The 18,576-nt window shown below is 42.6% G+C and overlaps 4 protein-coding genes and 1 pseudogene across 4 annotated transcripts; all 5 read right to left on the reverse strand.

Annotated features, from left to right (window-relative positions):
• Positions 1-157: 157 nt before the first annotated feature.
• Positions 158-568, reverse strand: LOC140226170 (histone H3, embryonic). Its single transcript, XM_072306660.1, has one exon. The coding sequence runs from the start codon at positions 566-568 to the stop codon at positions 158-160; it is 411 nt and encodes a 136-aa protein (XP_072162761.1).
• Positions 569-1,385: 817 nt separating this feature from the next.
• LOC140226171 (uncharacterized) lies at positions 1,386-5,128 on the reverse strand. The gene is made up of 3 exons (XM_072306661.1): positions 4,576-5,128; positions 3,629-3,681; positions 1,386-1,682 (listed from the first exon to the last, which is right to left on the reverse strand). Exons 1-3 carry the CDS (start codon positions 5,126-5,128, stop codon positions 1,386-1,388), a joined length of 903 nt encoding a protein of 300 aa, XP_072162762.1.
• Positions 5,129-6,030: 902 nt separating this feature from the next.
• Positions 6,031-6,405, reverse strand: LOC140226172 (histone H2A, embryonic). Its single transcript, XM_072306662.1, has one exon. It carries the CDS (start codon positions 6,403-6,405, stop codon positions 6,031-6,033), a length of 375 nt encoding a protein of 124 aa, XP_072162763.1.
• Positions 6,406-7,278: 873 nt separating this feature from the next.
• Positions 7,279-7,697, reverse strand: LOC140226173 (histone H3, embryonic-like; annotated as a pseudogene).
• An 835-nt stretch (positions 7,698-8,532) lies between these two features.
• On the reverse strand, positions 8,533-8,907 carry LOC140226174 (histone H2B.2, embryonic). Its single transcript, XM_072306664.1, has one exon. The coding sequence runs from the start codon at positions 8,905-8,907 to the stop codon at positions 8,533-8,535; it is 375 nt and encodes a 124-aa protein (XP_072162765.1).
• Positions 8,908-18,576: the final 9,669 nt, after the last annotated feature.

Here is an 18,576-nt window from a genome sequence, read left to right on the forward strand (position 1 = left end):
TAAAGATCTAACATCATCCAAGGCTCTACTTTTTAAAACTAAGAATAACAAACAGAATATTGTCCTGTATGAACCATGATATTCTTTCTTGATAATGTGGTGGCTCTGAAAAGAGCCGTTGTGTTGTGTGGTGCGACCACGGAGGACAGGCCTCTTTCTACGCCCTCTCTCCCCGGATGCGACGGGCCAGCTGAATGTCCTTGGGCATGATGGTAACCCGCTTGGCGTGGATGGCGCACAGGTTGGTGTCTTCGAACAGACCGACGAGATAAGCCTCGCTCGCTTCTTGGAGGGCCATGACAGCAGAACTTTGGAAGCGCAGCTCGGTCTTGAAATCCTGAGCAATCTCACGAACAAGTCGCTGGAAGGGGAGTTTGCGGATGAGAAGTTCGGTGCTCTTCTGGTAGCGGCGAATCTCACGAAGTGCGACTGTGCCGGGCCTATAGCGATGAGGTTTCTTCACTCCTCCGGTGGCGGGGGCACTCTTGCGAGCAGCCTTCGTAGCCAGTTGCTTGCGAGGAGCCTTGCCTCCAGTCGACTTGCGAGCCGTCTGCTTGGTGCGAGCCATGTTTTCTTCAGGTAATGAGTGCGGAGTTTTTTCGATGCGGAGTTGGGAAGAGAATGAAACCGCCGGACATCCAGCTCCCATTTTATATCGCGGACGATGGATCCCTAGACCCGGGACGGATCCAATCCGTGGCCTGTGATTGGTCAAGCAGTGATTTCCTTTGTCCGATCTGGGCGCACCAGCCCCGCAGCGGCGGCCCCCACCCGTCCCGTCCGCTATGGTTGGTCACGCCGCTCAACCTGTTCACGCCTTCCCGTAGATGGCGCCGTTGAGATACCAGCTCGCGAATTCAATGATTATTGCGGCGTATAATATACTGAAAACATCATTCCGAACGATTTTTTTTTTCTGTATGCAGGCTGCTGTAACAGTGATATTATTACTATACGTGCATGATGGTATTTGGAATAGATTCATATAGCAACAGCTCGTTAAGAAGACGATTGTATAAAGCGGTGTGGTAATTTAATACACTCTTTTACCCGAAAGGGAAGAGCTGGCTGATTGGAAGTTATATATCTATATTGTGCGGGTCTTAAACATTAATCTGTAATATGTTTGCATATTTTTACCATGTTTCGATCAGGTGGTGCTGTCATTAAACTAATTAACGAATACATTAAGTGAACACGAGAAGCAAATATAAATAAGCATACAATGTGAAGTCACTGTAAACAAGCGATGATTTGTATTTCTCTGGTGGGTAAAGTACTAGCTTTTCGATTCGTTATAGTTAGGATATGATTAGGATTTCATACAACAGTGGGATATTCTTTCTTGGTTAAGGGCCGTTTGAGATATAGGCGACTGTGGACATCTACTTGGATGTAGTGTACTTGGTGACAGCTTTGGTGCCCTCGCTGACGGCGTGCTTTGCCAGTTCTCCGGGGAGAAGGAGGCGCACTGCGGTCTGCACTTCACGGCTGCTGATGGTCGACTTCTTGTTGTACTGACCGAGACGTGCAGCTTCGGCGGCGATGCGTTCGAAAATGTCGTTGACGAAGCTGTTCATGATGGACATGGCGCGACTCGAAATTCCAGTATCTGGGTGGACTTGCTTCAGAACCTTGTAGATGTAGATGCCGTAGCTCTCCTTCCTCTTCCTACGCCTCTTCTTGTCGGCATTGGGCCGGGGAGCCTTGGCAGCTTTCTTGGAACCCTTCTTGGCAACTTGTCCGGATGGAGGAGCCATTGTGAGCGTTGACTAGACTAGGCGGATGCGAATTCGATGCAGCTTTGAAAGAGAAATGTTATGGTCAGCTGCCCCCTTTCCTCTTTTATACGCGTTCGGAGGATCCGCTCGCACAGTTCATGCAAATTAGATGAGGATTAGCAGAAGCATCGATTCAGGCGGGCGTGACGGCCCCGCCTGCCGGCCGGCCGGCCGCGGTGGTGAAATAACGGTTTCTGCCACCAGATGGCAGTAGACAGATTTTTGTCCAATTTTACCCTAATTTGTTCTTGAATTGCGTGTAGAAATGAAAAACGTGAATAATATTCTCTGCAAATATTAAATCATCATTTACTTTTCTTTTCTTTTCTCTTTGTAATCAAACTAGATCTAGAAAATCTCCTGTAACTATATATATTCTGTTTCGTATCTCGCAAAAAAGCTGCTAACTTCCCTTATTCCTTTTGATTGCGTGTTAAGTTTACACATGTTATCTACCTTCGTCGCCGCTTGCTGACACGCTGAAGCTGAAATCTATTTGTAAATATTTATTTTGCGTTACAAAAAACAAACAAACATACCTTCTTGCATTTGTACTTTGCTGATACTCCTTTTTTTTTACCTACTTGATTGATTGATTGATTGATTGATTGATTGATTGATTGACTGCTTGTTTCCCACTGCACAATACCAAAAGCCAATGTCAGACAGCAAGATATTGTCCAGACTTATCCACATTTTGTATCGAGGCTATTGAATCTGCGTAAAATTGGCTATATGCCAAATAGTGTATAGAATCTATCCTCTTTAGTGAGTTTAACTCAATATCAGGTGAAGCCAAACATTCTACTTGATTCATAATACAATGTAGTCAATAATTAGCAGGGTTTGTTTGTTTTTGTTTTTGTTTTTGTTTTTGGTTTTTTTTTGTGTGTGTGTGTGTCATTTTTATTTTATTTTTATTTATTTTTTTTTTATTTTTTTTTTTTTTTGCTGAATGATACTGTCTTGGTAGTATCTCCAAATTCCAGTCCATGTCCAGGCGTGGGGCGGCATGTGCATTGTGAGCTTCACAACTCTTAATGAAATATTTATGAGCAAAGGCAACAACTTCACCAAAGAAATGCGTAATGTTGTTGCTTTATACAACCCGCCCACTATGGGAGCAACAACTTTACCAAAAGGGCAACAACTTTACCAAAAAGGCAACAACTTTACACATAAAGCAACAACTTTACAATTGTATGACAACAACTTTACAATTGTATGACAACAACTTTACTTATGAAAATAACGTCTCTCTCTTTCTCTCTCTCTCCCACTCTCTCTATTTGCAACTGGGGGCTGTGATCAGCGAATGGATGCCATAATTATTCTATTACCTTCAATTACAACCGGTAAACTCTGTAAAGCGTATAATGAGGGCGTTTTAAGAGCATTGCCACGAAACAGAAATCTGAACTTAAAAGATGTACGAACAGTGTGGTTATACATAATATACATATGCCCATTGATTCAAACGTGCTACTTATGATGACGTTCCGTAATGTGGAAATTTGTTTCATTAAGTGTATTCTTTCTTGATAATGTGGTGGCTCTGAAAAGAGCCGTTGTTTTGTGGTGCAGGAGGCCGTTAAATTCTAGCCGCCAAATCCGTAGAGTGTGCGTCCCTGCCTCTTCAATGCGTAGACGACGTCCATGGCAGTAACCGTCTTGCGTTTGGCATGCTCGCAGTATGTCACTGCATCGCGGATCACGTTCTCAAGGAAGACTTTCAGGACTCCGCGGGTTTCTTCGTAGATGAGGCCCGAGATTCGCTTCACGCCGCCCCTTCTTGCCAGACGACGGATGGCTGGCTTGGTGATGCCCTGGATGTTATCTCGAAGAACTTTGCGGTGCCGCTTTGCTCCTCCCTTTCCTAGTCCTTTGCCTCCTTTACCGCGTCCAGACATGATGGCGTGAGTTGATTTTGGTTTAGCTGATGAGAGATCCAAAAGCCGAATGATGACGCTCCCAATGACCGAACAGGGTTAAGTAACCGCTTTGCGGACATGGAGGGCGACGCCCCATTCTCCTACTGTCCGCCGCGGCCAGCCCACGATCCGCCTGCACGAGATCCGGCTGGATCGAGTGCGCCACCTCACGGCCGTCCGTTGCGTTGACCAGACCAGCACCGCGAGTCGGACGGGCACTGTCGCACATCACATACATTACTCTGTCGCACATCACATACATTACTCTGTCGCACATTACCTCAAGAAATGAACAAATAAAATACACATATGATAATATTGACAGCATAAAGCTACATAGATATGGAGTGGCAGATATATACATATACATATACATATATACACACACTCACACTCACATAATTTCGAGCTTGAAACGATTTTTCAGAGTAAAACTTCTCTCCCAAACGAAAACCATCACCCTCCCCCCGCTCGCATTCTGTTTAGCCTATTTCCCCAAGCTCTCACACAATTGTTTGCTCTTGAGTAACACATAAAACTCCTCAATTGTGCCTTCATCTACCATTTCTCTCCTTTTCAACATAAATTCACCAATATAGAATGATTTCTGTTTTTTTGTAAACTATTCCTTTCTATTTCCCCGTTTCGTATATTTCCTTCTTTTTTTTTTCTTTCTTTTCTCAGTGCATCTTTCCATCGACTAGTTGATACTGCAACAATTATTCTTTCTTGGGTTTGTGGTGGCTCTTAAAAGAGCCGTTTGATTTTTGGTGTGAGGTGCAAATAAACTTATTTGGCACCCTTCTTGGCAGCAGGCTTCTTTGGTTTTGCCGCCTTGGATTTGGTCGTCGTCTTCTTCGCCACTTTCTTGGGGGTTGCCTTCTTGGATGGCTTCTTTGCTGCGGTCTTCTTCTTGGGCGTCTTCGTTTTCTCCGACTTGGTTGCTGTCTTCTTCGCCGGCTTCTTCTTTGTCGCCTTCTTCTTCTTCTCCTTCTTTTCTGCTGCAGCTTTGGCCTTCTTGGCGACCGCCTTCTCTTTCTTTGCGGCTGCCTTTGCCTTTGCCTTCTCGCGGTCAGCCTTGACCTTTGCCTTCTGCTTCTCTTTTCGTGCCTTCTCCGCCGCCTCTGCCTTTGCTGCCTTGACGTTCAGCTTGAAAGAGCCAGATGCCCCGACACCTTTCGTCTGAACCAGTGTCTCGTTGGCAACCCCTTTCCGCAGAGCTCGCTTGATGAAGATGGTCTGTCGGTCCATATCGCCTACTTTGTAGTTGGCTGCGATGTACTTCTTAATGGCCTGAAGCGATGATCCATTCCGCTCCTTCAGTGCGCCGATAGCAGCATTGACCATCACCTGGGTCGGTGGATGCTCGGGCGCTTTCTTCTTGGTCGTCTTCTTTGCTGCTTCCGAAGCCGCCATCACGATAACAATCGATGCGATACGTAGTGAGTCAGAGAGTAGTGGAACAAAACTAATGACTAGCAACCTTCGCACTGTCGTTTTATCAGCTCATTGCGTACCTCGAAGGAATCACCGGACATCTCGGGCATGGCGTCGTGCAGACGCTCTGCCTAATGTGCTTCCACATCTGTTCTCTGTTTCATATTACTTGATTTACTTTTCTGCTCCATTTGTTTTATCCACGTGTTTCCCTAAGGCAGCTGTTTTATATTACAACATGCCGAAAACTGCAACAATTTTAGACAGCAAACGCACAAACACTAGAGCATTAATGCAATCAAACACACAAACTTCCTACATACATGTGGCTGTGCTGTTCTTATGTTGTCGATAAATTACTCTTTTATTTTAATACCTTCTTTTTAACCTCAGAACGGCCTCGCCTGACGATTTATCATCTGTGCATTTCATAAATTCTTCCGAAATTAACTTGGTACTTAACTCTTGCTTATTTTCATACTCTAGTCTGTGCTTATTCTTTACTCCATATTCTCTCCTCATCTAATGGTATGTATTGCCACCTTATATATTTAGTCTTTATTCTATTTTGTCTCCTTATATAATATCATGCATTGTCACCTTATATATTTATCATTATATTTCTTCCTTTTTTATCATTATATTTCTTCCTTTCTCTACATTTCCTATTTATGTGTGATTCAAGTAAGGATAATTAGAGAGAGAGAGAGAGAGAGAGAGAAAGGAAAAAAAAATAAAAAGAAAAGAAAAGAAAAAAAAAACAGATATAGCGGAAATCTCAACACAACACGAAATAGCATGATGAATTGAATGTATTCTTTCTGGAAAATGTGGTGGCCCTGATAAGGGCCGTTTGGTTGAAAAGAGCCGCCGTGAAGTGTCTAACTGGACTTTGCAGTCTTCTTCGGCAGAAGCACAGCCTGGATGTTTGGCAGTACACCACCCTGAGCGATTGTCACGCCTCCCAGCAGCTTGTTCAGCTCTTCGTCGTTGCGAACGGCAAGTTGAAGATGTCGCGGGATGATCCTCGTCTTCTTGTTATCGCGTGCGGCGTTGCCGGCCAGCTCCAGAATCTCAGCGGTCAGGTACTCCAGAACAGCAGCTAGGTACACTGGTGCACCAGCGCCTACTCTCTGGGCGTAGTTGCCTTTACGAAGGAAGCGATGAACTCGGCCGACGGGGAACTGCAGGCCGGCGCGTGATGATCGAGACTTGGCCTTGGTGCGAGCCTTGCCAGATTTTCCTCGTCCAGACATGATTGGAGACGGAGAGACAAATGTGTTGACGTGATCTGAATGCTGATTCAACTGAGAGTGTGATCCCCGCCGATTGTTTCCGCACCCATTTATACCCCGCTCGGGGATCCAGCGGGTCAAGATCCTTTTGTTGACCGGTCGACCAATCAGCGTAGCCGGTGGCAGAAGTGGGCAGCTGCTACTGCTGCCAGTGCGGACACAAGCGCTGTTTGCTGCCCTCTTGCTGGCTAACTCGGCACAGTGTCTAGTAGTTCAATGCAGCTAGTTGTATCGCGGCGGCTGTCCATATATTATATTTCACAATAAAGCAATTGTGAATACACACTTTCAGTTGAATCAGCATTCAGATCACGTCAACACATTGGTAAAAAGACTCCGAATTAACGTCACAATCTTTCATTTTTTTTCCTTTTCTTGACCATATAGTTTTACTTTTTCTTACCCCCCTCCCTTCACTCCTTCTGTCTCCCTATCTATCCCTCTCCCCTCTCTCTCTCTCTCTCTCTCTCTCTCTCTCTATCAAGCACCTTACAGACCCCTTCTCGTCTCAATTACATATGAATTGATTTGCTAGGTACATAATCACCGTAGACTGCGTTTCATTTGAAAGGGGGGGGGGGCAGATATCCCTACTTTATGTGCATTTCATTTATCTTTGTGGTTTTCTTGTTCTCATTTTTCATTTCCGTTCAACTACGTGTGCACTTTTAAATACATAAAGATCTAACATCATCCAAGGCTCTACTTTTTAAAACTAAGAATAACAAACAGAATATTGTCCTGTATGAACCATGATATTCTTTCTTGATAATGTGGTGGCTCTGAAAAGAGCCGTTGTGTTGTGTGGTGCGACCACGGAGGACAGGCCTCTTTCTACGCCCTCTCTCCCCGGATGCGACGGGCCAGCTGAATGTCCTTGGGCATTTGGGCATGATGGTAACCCGCTTGGCGTGGATGGCGCACAGGTTGGTGTCTTCGAACAGACCGACGAGATAAGCCTCGCTCGCTTCTTGGAGGGCCATGACAGCAGAACTTTGGAAGCGCAGCTCGGTCTTGAAATCCTGAGCAATCTCACGAACAAGTCGCTGGAAGGGGAGTTTGCGGATGAGAAGTTCGGTGCTCTTCTGGTAGCGGCGAATCTCACGAAGTGCGACTGTGCCGGGCCTATAGCGATGAGGTTTCTTCACTCCTCCGGTGGCGGGGGCACTCTTGCGAGCAGCCTTCGTAGCCAGTTGCTTGCGAGGAGCCTTGCCTCCAGTCGACTTGCGAGCCGTCTGCTTGGTGCGAGCCATGTTTTCTTCAGGTAATGAGTGCGGAGTTTTTTCGATGCGGAGTTGGGAAGAGAATGAAACCGCCGGACATCCAGCTCCCATTTTATATCGCGGACGATGGATCCCTAGACCCGGGACGGATCCAATCCGTGGCCTGTGATTGGTCAAGCAGTGATTTCCTTTGTCCGATCTGGGCGCACCAGCCCCGCAGCGGCGGCCCCCACCCGTCCCGTCCGCTATGGTTGGTCACGCCGCTCAACCTGTTCACGCCTTCCCGTAGATGGCGCCGTTGAGATACCAGCTCGCGAATTCAATGATTATTGCGGCGTATAATATACTGAAAACATCATTCCGAACGATTTTTTTTTTTTCTGTATGCAGGCTGCTGTAACAGTGATATTATTACTATACGTGCATGATGGTATTTGGAATAGATTCATATAGCAACAGCTCGTTAAGAAGACGATTGTATAAAGCGGTGTGGTAATTTAATACACTCTTTTACCCGAAAGGGAAGAGCTGGCTGATTGGAAGTTATATATCTATATTGTGCGGGTCTTAAACATTAATCTGTAATATGTTTGCATATTTTTACCATGTTTCGATCAGGTGGTGCTGTCATTAAACTAATTAACGAATACATTAAGTGAACACGAGAAGCAAATATAAATAAGCATACAATGTGAAGTCACTGTAAACAAGCGATGATTTGTATTTCTCTGGTGGGTAAAGTACTAGCTTTTCGATTCGTTATAGTTAGGATATGATTAGGATTTCATACAACAGTGGGATATTCTTTCTTGGTTATGTGGTGGCCCTGATAAGGGCCGTTTGAGATATAGGCGACTGTGGACATCTACTTGGATGTAGTGTACTTGGTGACAGCTTTGGTGCCCTCGCTGACGGCGTGCTTTGCCAGTTCTCCGGGGAGAAGGAGGCGCACTGCGGTCTGCACTTCACGGCTGCTGATGGTCGACTTCTTGTTGTACTGACCGAGACGTGCAGCTTCGGCGGCGATGCGTTCGAAAATGTCGTTGACGAAGCTGTTCATGATGGACATGGCGCGACTCGAAATTCCAGTATCTGGGTGGACTTGCTTCAGAACCTTGTAGATGTAGATGCCGTAGCTCTCCTTCCTCTTCCTACGCCTCTTCTTGTCGGCATTGGGCCGGGGAGCCTTGGCAGCTTTCTTGGAACCCTTCTTGGCAACTTGTCCGGATGGAGGAGCCATTGTGAGCGTTGACTAGACTAGGCGGATGCGAATTCGATGCAGCTTTGAAAGAGAAATGTTATGGTCATTCTATTCTATTCTTATGTTTAAATGGGGACCTATCTATATCTGATAATTTTCCCCACAATGTGCGTATCTTTTATATAAAAACATGGGTTGTTAATGAGGACGGGTGATATGTTAGATGGAATGAGGATGGGTGATATGTTAGGTGGAATGAGGATTGTAGCGATATGTATTGAGTTCATAAATCCGTAACCATTTAAATCGGTTTATTCTATAATATTTGTAATAATATACATGTGGGTTTATATAACAGTAATGTATATTGTATAGTGATATTCATGTATGTATAAATCTGCCGAGGCTCCCCGGCCCAGTATGGGTTTATATTATTAATATATATACGTGGGTTTATATTATATGCTTGCGCAATAATATATCATATCATTGCCCATATTATATAAATTCCTAATAACATTATATGTATATATATATATATATATATATATATATTCTGTATTTTACATATGCGTAATAAAATGAATTCAAAAACTCTAAATATGTCTGTATTTATTCTGTAAGGCACCAAAGCTGTCACCTAAGGGACGCCTGTATTCCCACTGTTGCATAATACATTATTCTAAATAAACCAAACTCTTCATATATTTAACTTTCTTATCTATATTCTGATAACTTTACGAATATGTATATATATACATATACGTACATACATATACATATACACACATATGCACACATACACATATATATACATACACATACATACACATACATATACATACACACACATGCATACACATACATACACACAGATATATCCTGTCTTTAATAAGTATATATACATATATCTCAAAAAAACCTATCACATTCCTATAATTCATTCCATTCTTAACAATCTTTTAAATACATATTATATACCATAATACAAAAGCCAGTATATGTATGTATATACCGACTTATATTCTTATATAAACTAAAGTATATACATAACATATAGTGCCTATTCATAATACCTGTCTATATCACATCCACATAAACATATATTTTTAGTTTCACCAACTTGTAATAATTAACATAAAAGTTGCAGACAGAAGTGCGACTATGATAAGAGGGGCCTCAAGCCGGTGACTACTGAAGAAAGGCCAGAAGTGGGTCAACCATGGAGTAAGTACTCCTATAAATTTGATACATATTTAACAAATTTGGGGCAGTCGCAATTCTGTCTAATTACCATTTTGGTAATTTGTAACAGGTCTCACTTGCCTGTAAGAATATTTAATGACCAACCCATCAAGAAAAACATTACAATGTCTGATGGGTATGAAAAAAAAATGCATATAATATACCAACTTCATGCCAGTAATAACATTTCAAACCGCTCTCAGCTTGTTGGTTGACCTCGGATTTCATAAAACGCTGGGAGCGGTTCGTGATACTGGACTAAGTTCAACATTTTCAATTCTGCGAAATATCTTAATATTTATGGCAATTGTAACAAAAACTAAAAATGATTAATATTTGTATGAGTTCATAAACTTGGAACAGATACATATGGAAAAGAAACTTTAGTGCAATATAACACTTGTTCTTATAACCTAAATATAATACCTCATGCTTATATCATGAAGCTCCATGCATATATGCAATATTAAAAAAAAATATAATCGTATAAATATTGGAAACAAAGTTAGAAACAGCATCTTTAATGGGGACAAGTGTGCGGTTGTAGAGGGCAGGCTTCAAGCCTAACAATGTAAGAGGATTGAGTCCAGAAAGGGGGCCACCAGAAAGAGTCAAGAGCTCCTGTTAAAATTTAGTTTGAGTAAGGTTAAGATTTAAAGTCAAACGCACTCTTGTCCATGAAATAGTTTCATAATTGTATAATGTGCCCAAGGGCTGTATAATTGTTGAGCAATATGCTCTTGCATATAAAGGTGGCGATATGAAATCACCATTGTACATAGTGCAATATATATGACAGAGAAAACATATAGAATAGTATTGCATCGATAGTGAAGGCGGATCGAGCCTCTCCAAGCTTATTTGGTGACCCCGACTGTTTAAGAGTAGAGGCTATTGGAGAGATCCGATGCGCCATACACGTATTAAGAAAAATTCGGGTAGGGTGAGCGGATGACATGCAGGTGCCAGTAGAGGATAGAGACCGCTTTGCTCGGTGTGGGATGGCCCCTGAGTTGGTGGTAGGTCTGCCAGTGATTCCCGCCGTACCGATGAAGAAAGAGTGCCTCCTGCTTAAAAGGAAGCAGAATATGTAAACATAGTCATCTTAATACACAATCATTTATTTGTTTATCACCACAGTTATATTATATTGTAGAAGAAAATGGGAGAGGGTGGGTTAGATGTGAAGGAGGGGTAGGGGTGAAAGGTGGAAGGGGAAGTAGAGAAGAGAGGCGTGGGGAACAAGGACAGAAAACACTTATTCGTTTTGATATGACGATGGCCGAATTTTTGCATAAAAGATTGTTCAGAAAGAATATATCATTCATTTATTCATTTTCTTTCAAGACAAAGCATAGAAAATAGCAAACAAATCAACACCTTAACTATTTACATATATATTCCATTGAACATATAATTTGTAAGACATTTACGTAACCTACATATATGTAAAGAGAAAATCTAAATGTTTCTTACCTTGTCAAGGTATGTGAAGGAGTAAGATATATATTAAACGCAGAAAGGCTTGACAGCTCCTTGTTATCTGTTAAATAATAGTAGCATAATTAACAAATATAATATTGAGCATGCATGATGATTTAACGTTGGCAAACGTGCCATCGGTGCAATGACATTCAATATAATCATTATTGTATAAAAAAAGAAAATTGTATAAGAAAAAAAAAATACAAAGGAGAAAGGAGTAGCATATATATCATATCCAGAGTGGCTGTACGGTTCCTTGTTATCTAGTTAAGCGTAGTAGTTATTGTATTATAGGAAAAATTGTATGTGTGGTAAAATAGTACAAAGAGATAAAGGAGAAACATGTATACTAAATCGAAAAAGGCTGACGGCTCCTTGTCATCTGTTTAAGTAAAAGTGATATAATTAACATAACATACAATATTTGCATGTATGATAATTCAACGGTGGCGAATAAGCCGTCGATAGTATGGTATTCAATGTAATAGTCATTGTATTTAGGAGAGAAATGGATAAAAGGGAAAAATAATACAAAGTAGAGAGGAGTAACATATGTGTTAAAATCCCGAATGGCGGGATAGACCTTGCTATCTGTTAGTAACAGTAACATAAAGTGACATTATATGATATTTGGAATGTATGATAATTCAGTGGTGGCGAACGTGTCATCGATATAATGGTATTCAATGAAGTATTTATTGTACAGTAATATAGGGGGAGATGATACAAAGGGAGGAAAGAAGTGAAATGATCTTGGGGAAAATCAGTTATAAGGTAGATAGTTTCCCATTACTTTTGGAGTTCGTTGTGGGAAAAACCCATATGGGGTTATAAACATTAAATCATCGCATATTGTAAATCATGAAGGAAATTAGTAATCGGTTCCTCTAAGTCAGTTTCTGCAAAGAAAGACAAAGGTTATAATAATTCACAAGGTAATAGCTATATCTGCCGAAAAGAATATTTAGTTGCTGTAATTCCAACGTTTGGACTATGTTGTACTATTCAATATAATCCATGTTCCTGTATACAGAGTATATTAAATGGAACGGATGTGTTTATGTAGATGTTGGGGCAGTTCAGCCCCGTTTCCTGTAAACCTTCTGGCGTTCCATACGATGATGGGTGAGAACTGTCATTGTGAGGAAAACGAAAAGAAAGGGATGAAAAGGTGACAATCCATTATGTGCGACACGTTTGCAGCATATCATGTAACTTTGAAGCTTCCAGATTGACCTGAAAGCAGGCTTGAGCCGCCTCGACGGTAAGTTGAAGTCTATCACTTTTCGACGTAGTGGTATCCAGATTGTTTATGATAAAAACAACGAAGGCTATAATGCGCTCAATATTTGCTAAATCAATGATGTGTGCACTGGGTAGTTGCTTCAATAGAATTGACTTGAGTCGATGCTTCTTTTTTATGCACTTGGGCTTTCTGGGAAGGATACGGGTAGGTTTGTTGGGTGGTGTAGTTGCAGGAGGGGCTGTTTGATCTTTTGTTGTAATGTTAGATGAGGTAGGGGTTGAGTTGGTGTTGATTAGTGGGGATAGTTGTTGTTGTGGCTTGTTGTGGTTGTTGTTGTGGCTTGACGGGGCCGGAGCTTGTTGTTGTTTTTGTCTCTCTTGAATTTGCTTTGCAGCTTCTGCATATGATACTTTGTTTGTGATTTTGTGGTTTTGGATTCGTCGGGCGTCTTTGTAGTGTGAGCATCCAGCGTACGCTGCGCTATGGGGTCCTCCACATCTTAAACATTTGGGACTTTCTTTGTTTGGGCATTGGTCAAGTATGTGACTGTCGCCACATCGTACACATCGCATTTTGAAGCGGCAGGTTTCCTGGCTATGGCCGAATCTTTGGCATTTATAACACCTGGTGACTGGCGGTATGTATGTAGTTACCGGGAAGACTTCAAAGCCAATACTTACGGATGGATGGCAGATTGTTTGACGAGAATGTTAGAATTACAACGGTGGTTGGTTTAAGTACTCCTTGGTCTCGTTTGTTAATGCGTTTTGTTTCAGTTACTCCTTGGGAAGATAGTTCCGATTCTAAGTCTTTTTCTGTTACGCTTGTTGAGATTCGTTTTATGACACCTTTTGTGGGTGGGTGATCGTGTTTGTGTTTACGGTCTTTACTGCACAGTTGCAAAGTTAGTGATGCCTAGTAGGGATTTTACTTGTTTTGGGGTCTTACATTTGATTACAAAGTACTTTGCCTTCCGTTTCACCTCTTCAACTTTACCGACGATTTTGTTAATTTCTCTGCCAACTTGGATAGGGTTGCATTGGGTTATGTTTTTGTCTATGCCAGTGATAGTGACATATGGTATGTTTTTTGGGCGGGAAGGTCGTACGGGCCTATGGAATGAATCACTATCGTAATCATTGTCATTGGTCAAGTCAACTGTTCCTGCTCGTCTTCTTTTTTTCTTATTGGTCACTTCAATGAAGTCTGAATCCTGGAGACCAGGATCGGACGCCATGTCTGTGCTCGACATGGTTTAGATTGAAAGAGGGGTGGGGTGGATTAAGGATGTCTGTCTCGATCACAAAAAGGTGAGTGATGGATCATAAGTGTGGAAAAGGGAGGAGAATAATCTTATGGGCTGCGCCCCGCGGGGGGGGGGGGGGGGCGGATTTATCTATACCTCTATGGAGAGGGAGTTTGGATGCACCGTCCCAGTACGAATATAGTTGACAGGTGTAGTTAGTAAAAACGGAAGAAGAGTATTTTGTCCGGAGAGGCTAGCTTTGCGTTCACTAGGGGGAAGAGAATAAATGCACAAAAATACAAAGGGAGAGCTGGGGGTATAACCAAATAAAGGAGAAATGCGGCCTTTTACCGAGTAAACGTGATACGTTACAAGACGGTACAGGACGCTTGAACAATGGTTTTGGCGAGGACTATAGTATGTGGGGGTGATTGACAAAGGGGGAGGACAAAAGGGGGTGGAATCTCAGTGGGCAGAGCAGGGGTCGGTAGTAAACGGGCTGCTGCTTACACAAAGGTATACGTACAAAATGGCGGTTAAAACAAAGTTAGTGTATAAGATATGGAAGAGCTCCCCTAAATTAGGAGGGCGGTGTTACATGCACATCCGCTATATACGTAGGTGAAGGTAGGAGCGTGTACTATGTATGGAATAGTTCACCCCTGCCGGGTGTATAGTTGTAGTATGTAGGTTTGACTGTACGGTGCTAAAAGTCCGTTAAGTCTTAACGTACAACGATACAAGAAGTAATGGATTCAAATATAAATACAACATATCAAAGAAAGAGGTAATATCAGAAAACTATTCAAATATTACACAACGCGGAGTGAGGCTGACAGGTTGAGGAGAGACAAAAATGGCGCCTGGGTTGCGCCAGGGGATGGGGGGGGGGGGGTATGTGTATGTAGATGAGGCAACGTCGGCGTAAGGTGCGACAGATATGTCAAATATTATGCAAGCCGCACTTACAAGTTACAGAGGCCTACTAATATAATAAATTACACAGGGGGTGTTAATAGATCAAGGTATATCAAAATAGGTGAGAAAATTGAGGGCTGGGAGAAGAAAGGACGTAGTGGTCAGCCGTGTAAAGCGCGGCGAGTAAGCCGAAGGGCTTTACTTACTGCGTAAGTGGTGTAAGCTTCTATACGTCCAGACTCTTCGGGCTGCGAGCTTGGTGGAGGATTCACAATCTTGTAAAATATCGCACAAATGTATAAGTAGATATCAGATGAATAACAACAAAATGGGTGAATAGTGATGGGCAATTTGCCACTGTCAAAAGGACGAAAAGGAATCAAAGCAACAAACAACGTAGAATAGACACAAAATTGAGCAGAATTGAGCAGGCAAGCGGTCTCCTCAACCTACAGCCTCCTCAAATAACAGAGGCTGTAGGTTGAGGAGACCGCTTGCCTGCTCAATTCTGCTCAATTTTGTGTCTATTCTACGTTTGTTTGTGCTTTGATTCCTTTTCGTCCTTTTGACAGTGGCAAATTGCCCATCACTATCACCCATTTTGTTGTTATTCATCTGATATCTACTTATACATTGTGCGATATTTACAAGATTTGTGAATCCTCCACCAAGCTCGCAGCCCGAAGAGTCTGGACGTATAGAAGCTTACACCACTTACGCAGTAAGTAAAGCCCTTCGGCTTACTCGCCGCGCTTTACACGGCTGACCACTACGTCCTTTCTTCTCCCAGCCCTCAATTTTCTCACCTATTTTGATATACCTTGATCTATTAACACCCCCTGTGTAATTTATTATATTAGTAGGCCTCTGTAACTTGTAAGTGCGGCTTGCATAATATTTGACATATCTGTCTCACCTTACGCCGACGTTGCCTCATCTACATACACATACCCCCCCCCCCCCATCCCCTGGCGCAACCCAGGCGCCATTTTTGTCTCTCCTCAACCTGTCAGCCTCACTCCGCGTTGTGTAATATTTGAATAGTTTTCTGATATTACCTCTTTCTTTGATATGTTGTATTTATATTTGAATCCATTACTTCTTGTATCGTTGTACGTTAAGACTTAACGGACTTTAGCACCGTACAGTCAAACCTACATACTACAACTATACACCCGGCAGGGGTGAACTATTCCATACATAGTACACGCTCCTACCTTCACCATACGTATATAGCGGATGTGCATGTAACACCGCCCTCCTACTTTTAGGGGAGCTCTTCCATATCTTATACACTAACTTTGTTTTAACCGCCATTTTGTACGTATACCTTTGTGTAAGCAGCAGCCCGTTTACTACCGACCCCTGCTCTGCCCACTGAGGCATTCCACCCCCTTTTTGTCCCTCCCCCTTTGTCATCACCCCCACATACTATAGTCCTCGCCAAAACCATTGTTCAAGCGTCCTGTACCGTCTTGTAACGTATCACGTTTACTCGGTAAAAGGCCGCATTTTCTCCTTTATTTGGTTATACCCCCAGCTCTCCCTTTGTATTTTTGTGCATTTATTCTCTTCCCCCTAGTGAACGCAAAGCTAGCCTCTCCGGACAAAATACTCTTCTTCCGTTTTTACTAACTACACCTGTCAACCTTATTCGTACTGGGACGGTGCATCAAACTCCCTCTCCCATAGAGGTATAGATAAATCCGCCCCCCCCCCCCCCGCGGGGCGCAGCCCATAAGATTATCTCCTCCCTTTTCCACACTTATGATCCATCACTCACCTTTTTGTGATCGAGACAGACATCCTTAATCCACCCCACCCCTCTTCAATCTAAACCATGTCGAGCACAGACATGGCGTCCGATCCTGGTCTCCAGGATTCAGACTTCATTGAAGTGACCAATAAGAAAAAAAGAAGACGAGCAGGAACAGTTGACTTGACCAATGACAATGATTACGATAGTGATTCATTCCATACGCCCGTACGACCTTCCCGCCCAAAAACATACCATATGTCACTATCACTGGCATAGACAAAAACATAACCCAATGCAACCCTATCCAAGTGGCCAGAGAAATTAACAAAATCGTCGGTAAAGTTGAAGAGGTGAAACGGAAGGCAAAGTACTTTGTAATCAAATGTAAGACCCCAAAACAAGTAAAATCCCTACTAGGCATCACTAACTTTTGCAACTGTGCAGTAAAGACCGTAAACACAAACAACGATCACCCACCACAAAGGTGTCATAAAACGAATCTCAACAAGCGTAACAGAAAAAGACTTAGAATCGGAACTATCTTCCCAAGGAGTAACTGAAACAAAACGCATTAACAAACGAGACCAAGGAGTACTTAAACCATCCACCGTTGTAATTCTAACATTCTCGTCAAACAATCTGCCTCCATCCGTAAGTATTGGCTTTGAAGTCTTCCCGGTAACTACATACATACCGCCAGTCACCAGGTGTTATAAATGCCAAAGATTCGGCCATAGCCAGGAAACCTGCCGCTTCAAAATGCGATGTGTACGATGTGGCGACAGTCACATACTTGACCAATGCCCAAACAAAGAAAGTCCCAAATGTTTAAGATGTGGAGGACCCCATAGCGCAGCGTACGCTGGATGCTCACACTACAAAGAGCCCCGACGAATCCAAAACCACAAAATCACAAACAAAGTATCATATGCAGAAGCTGCAAGCAAATTCAAGAGAGACAAAAACAACAACAAGCTCCGGCCCCCGTCAAGCCACAACAACAACCACAACAAGCCACAACAACAACTATCCCCACTAATCAACAACCAACTCCAACCCCTACCTCATCTAACATTACAACAAAAGATCAAACAGCCCCTCCTGCAACTACACCACCCAACAAACCTACCCGTATCCTTCCCAGAAAGCCCAAAGTGCATAAAAAAGAAGCATCGACTCAAGTCAATTCTATTGAAGCAACTACCCAGTGCACACATATTGATTTAGCAAATATTGAGCGCATTATAGCCTTCGTTGTTTTTATCATAAACAATCTGGATACCACTACGTCGAAAAGTGATAGACTTCAACTTACCGTCGAGGCGCTCAAGCCTGCTTTCAGGTCAATCTGGAAGCTTCAAAGATACATGATATGCTGCAAACGTGTCGCACATAATGGATTGTCACCTTTTCATCCCTTTCTTTTCGTTTTCCTCACAATGACAGTTCTCACCCATCATCGTATGGAACGCCAGAAGGTTTACAGGAAACGGGGCTGAACTGCCCCAACATCTACATAACACATCCGTTCCATTTAATATACTCTGTATACAGGAACATGGATTATATTGAATAGTACAACATAGTCCAAACGTTGGAATACAGCAACTAAATATTCTTTTCGGCAGATATAGCTATTACCTTGTGAATTATTATAACCTTTGTCTTTCCTTTGCAGAAACTGACTTAGAGGAACCGATTACTAATTGTCCTTCATGATTTACAATATGCGATGATTTAATGTTTATAACCCCATATGGGTTTTTCCCACAACGAAACTCCAAAAGTAAAGGGAAACTATCTACCTTA

Source organism: Diadema setosum, chromosome 3 (assembly GCF_964275005.1).
Source record: "Diadema setosum chromosome 3, eeDiaSeto1, whole genome shotgun sequence".
Taxonomy (NCBI): domain Eukaryota; kingdom Metazoa; phylum Echinodermata; class Echinoidea; order Diadematoida; family Diadematidae; genus Diadema; species Diadema setosum.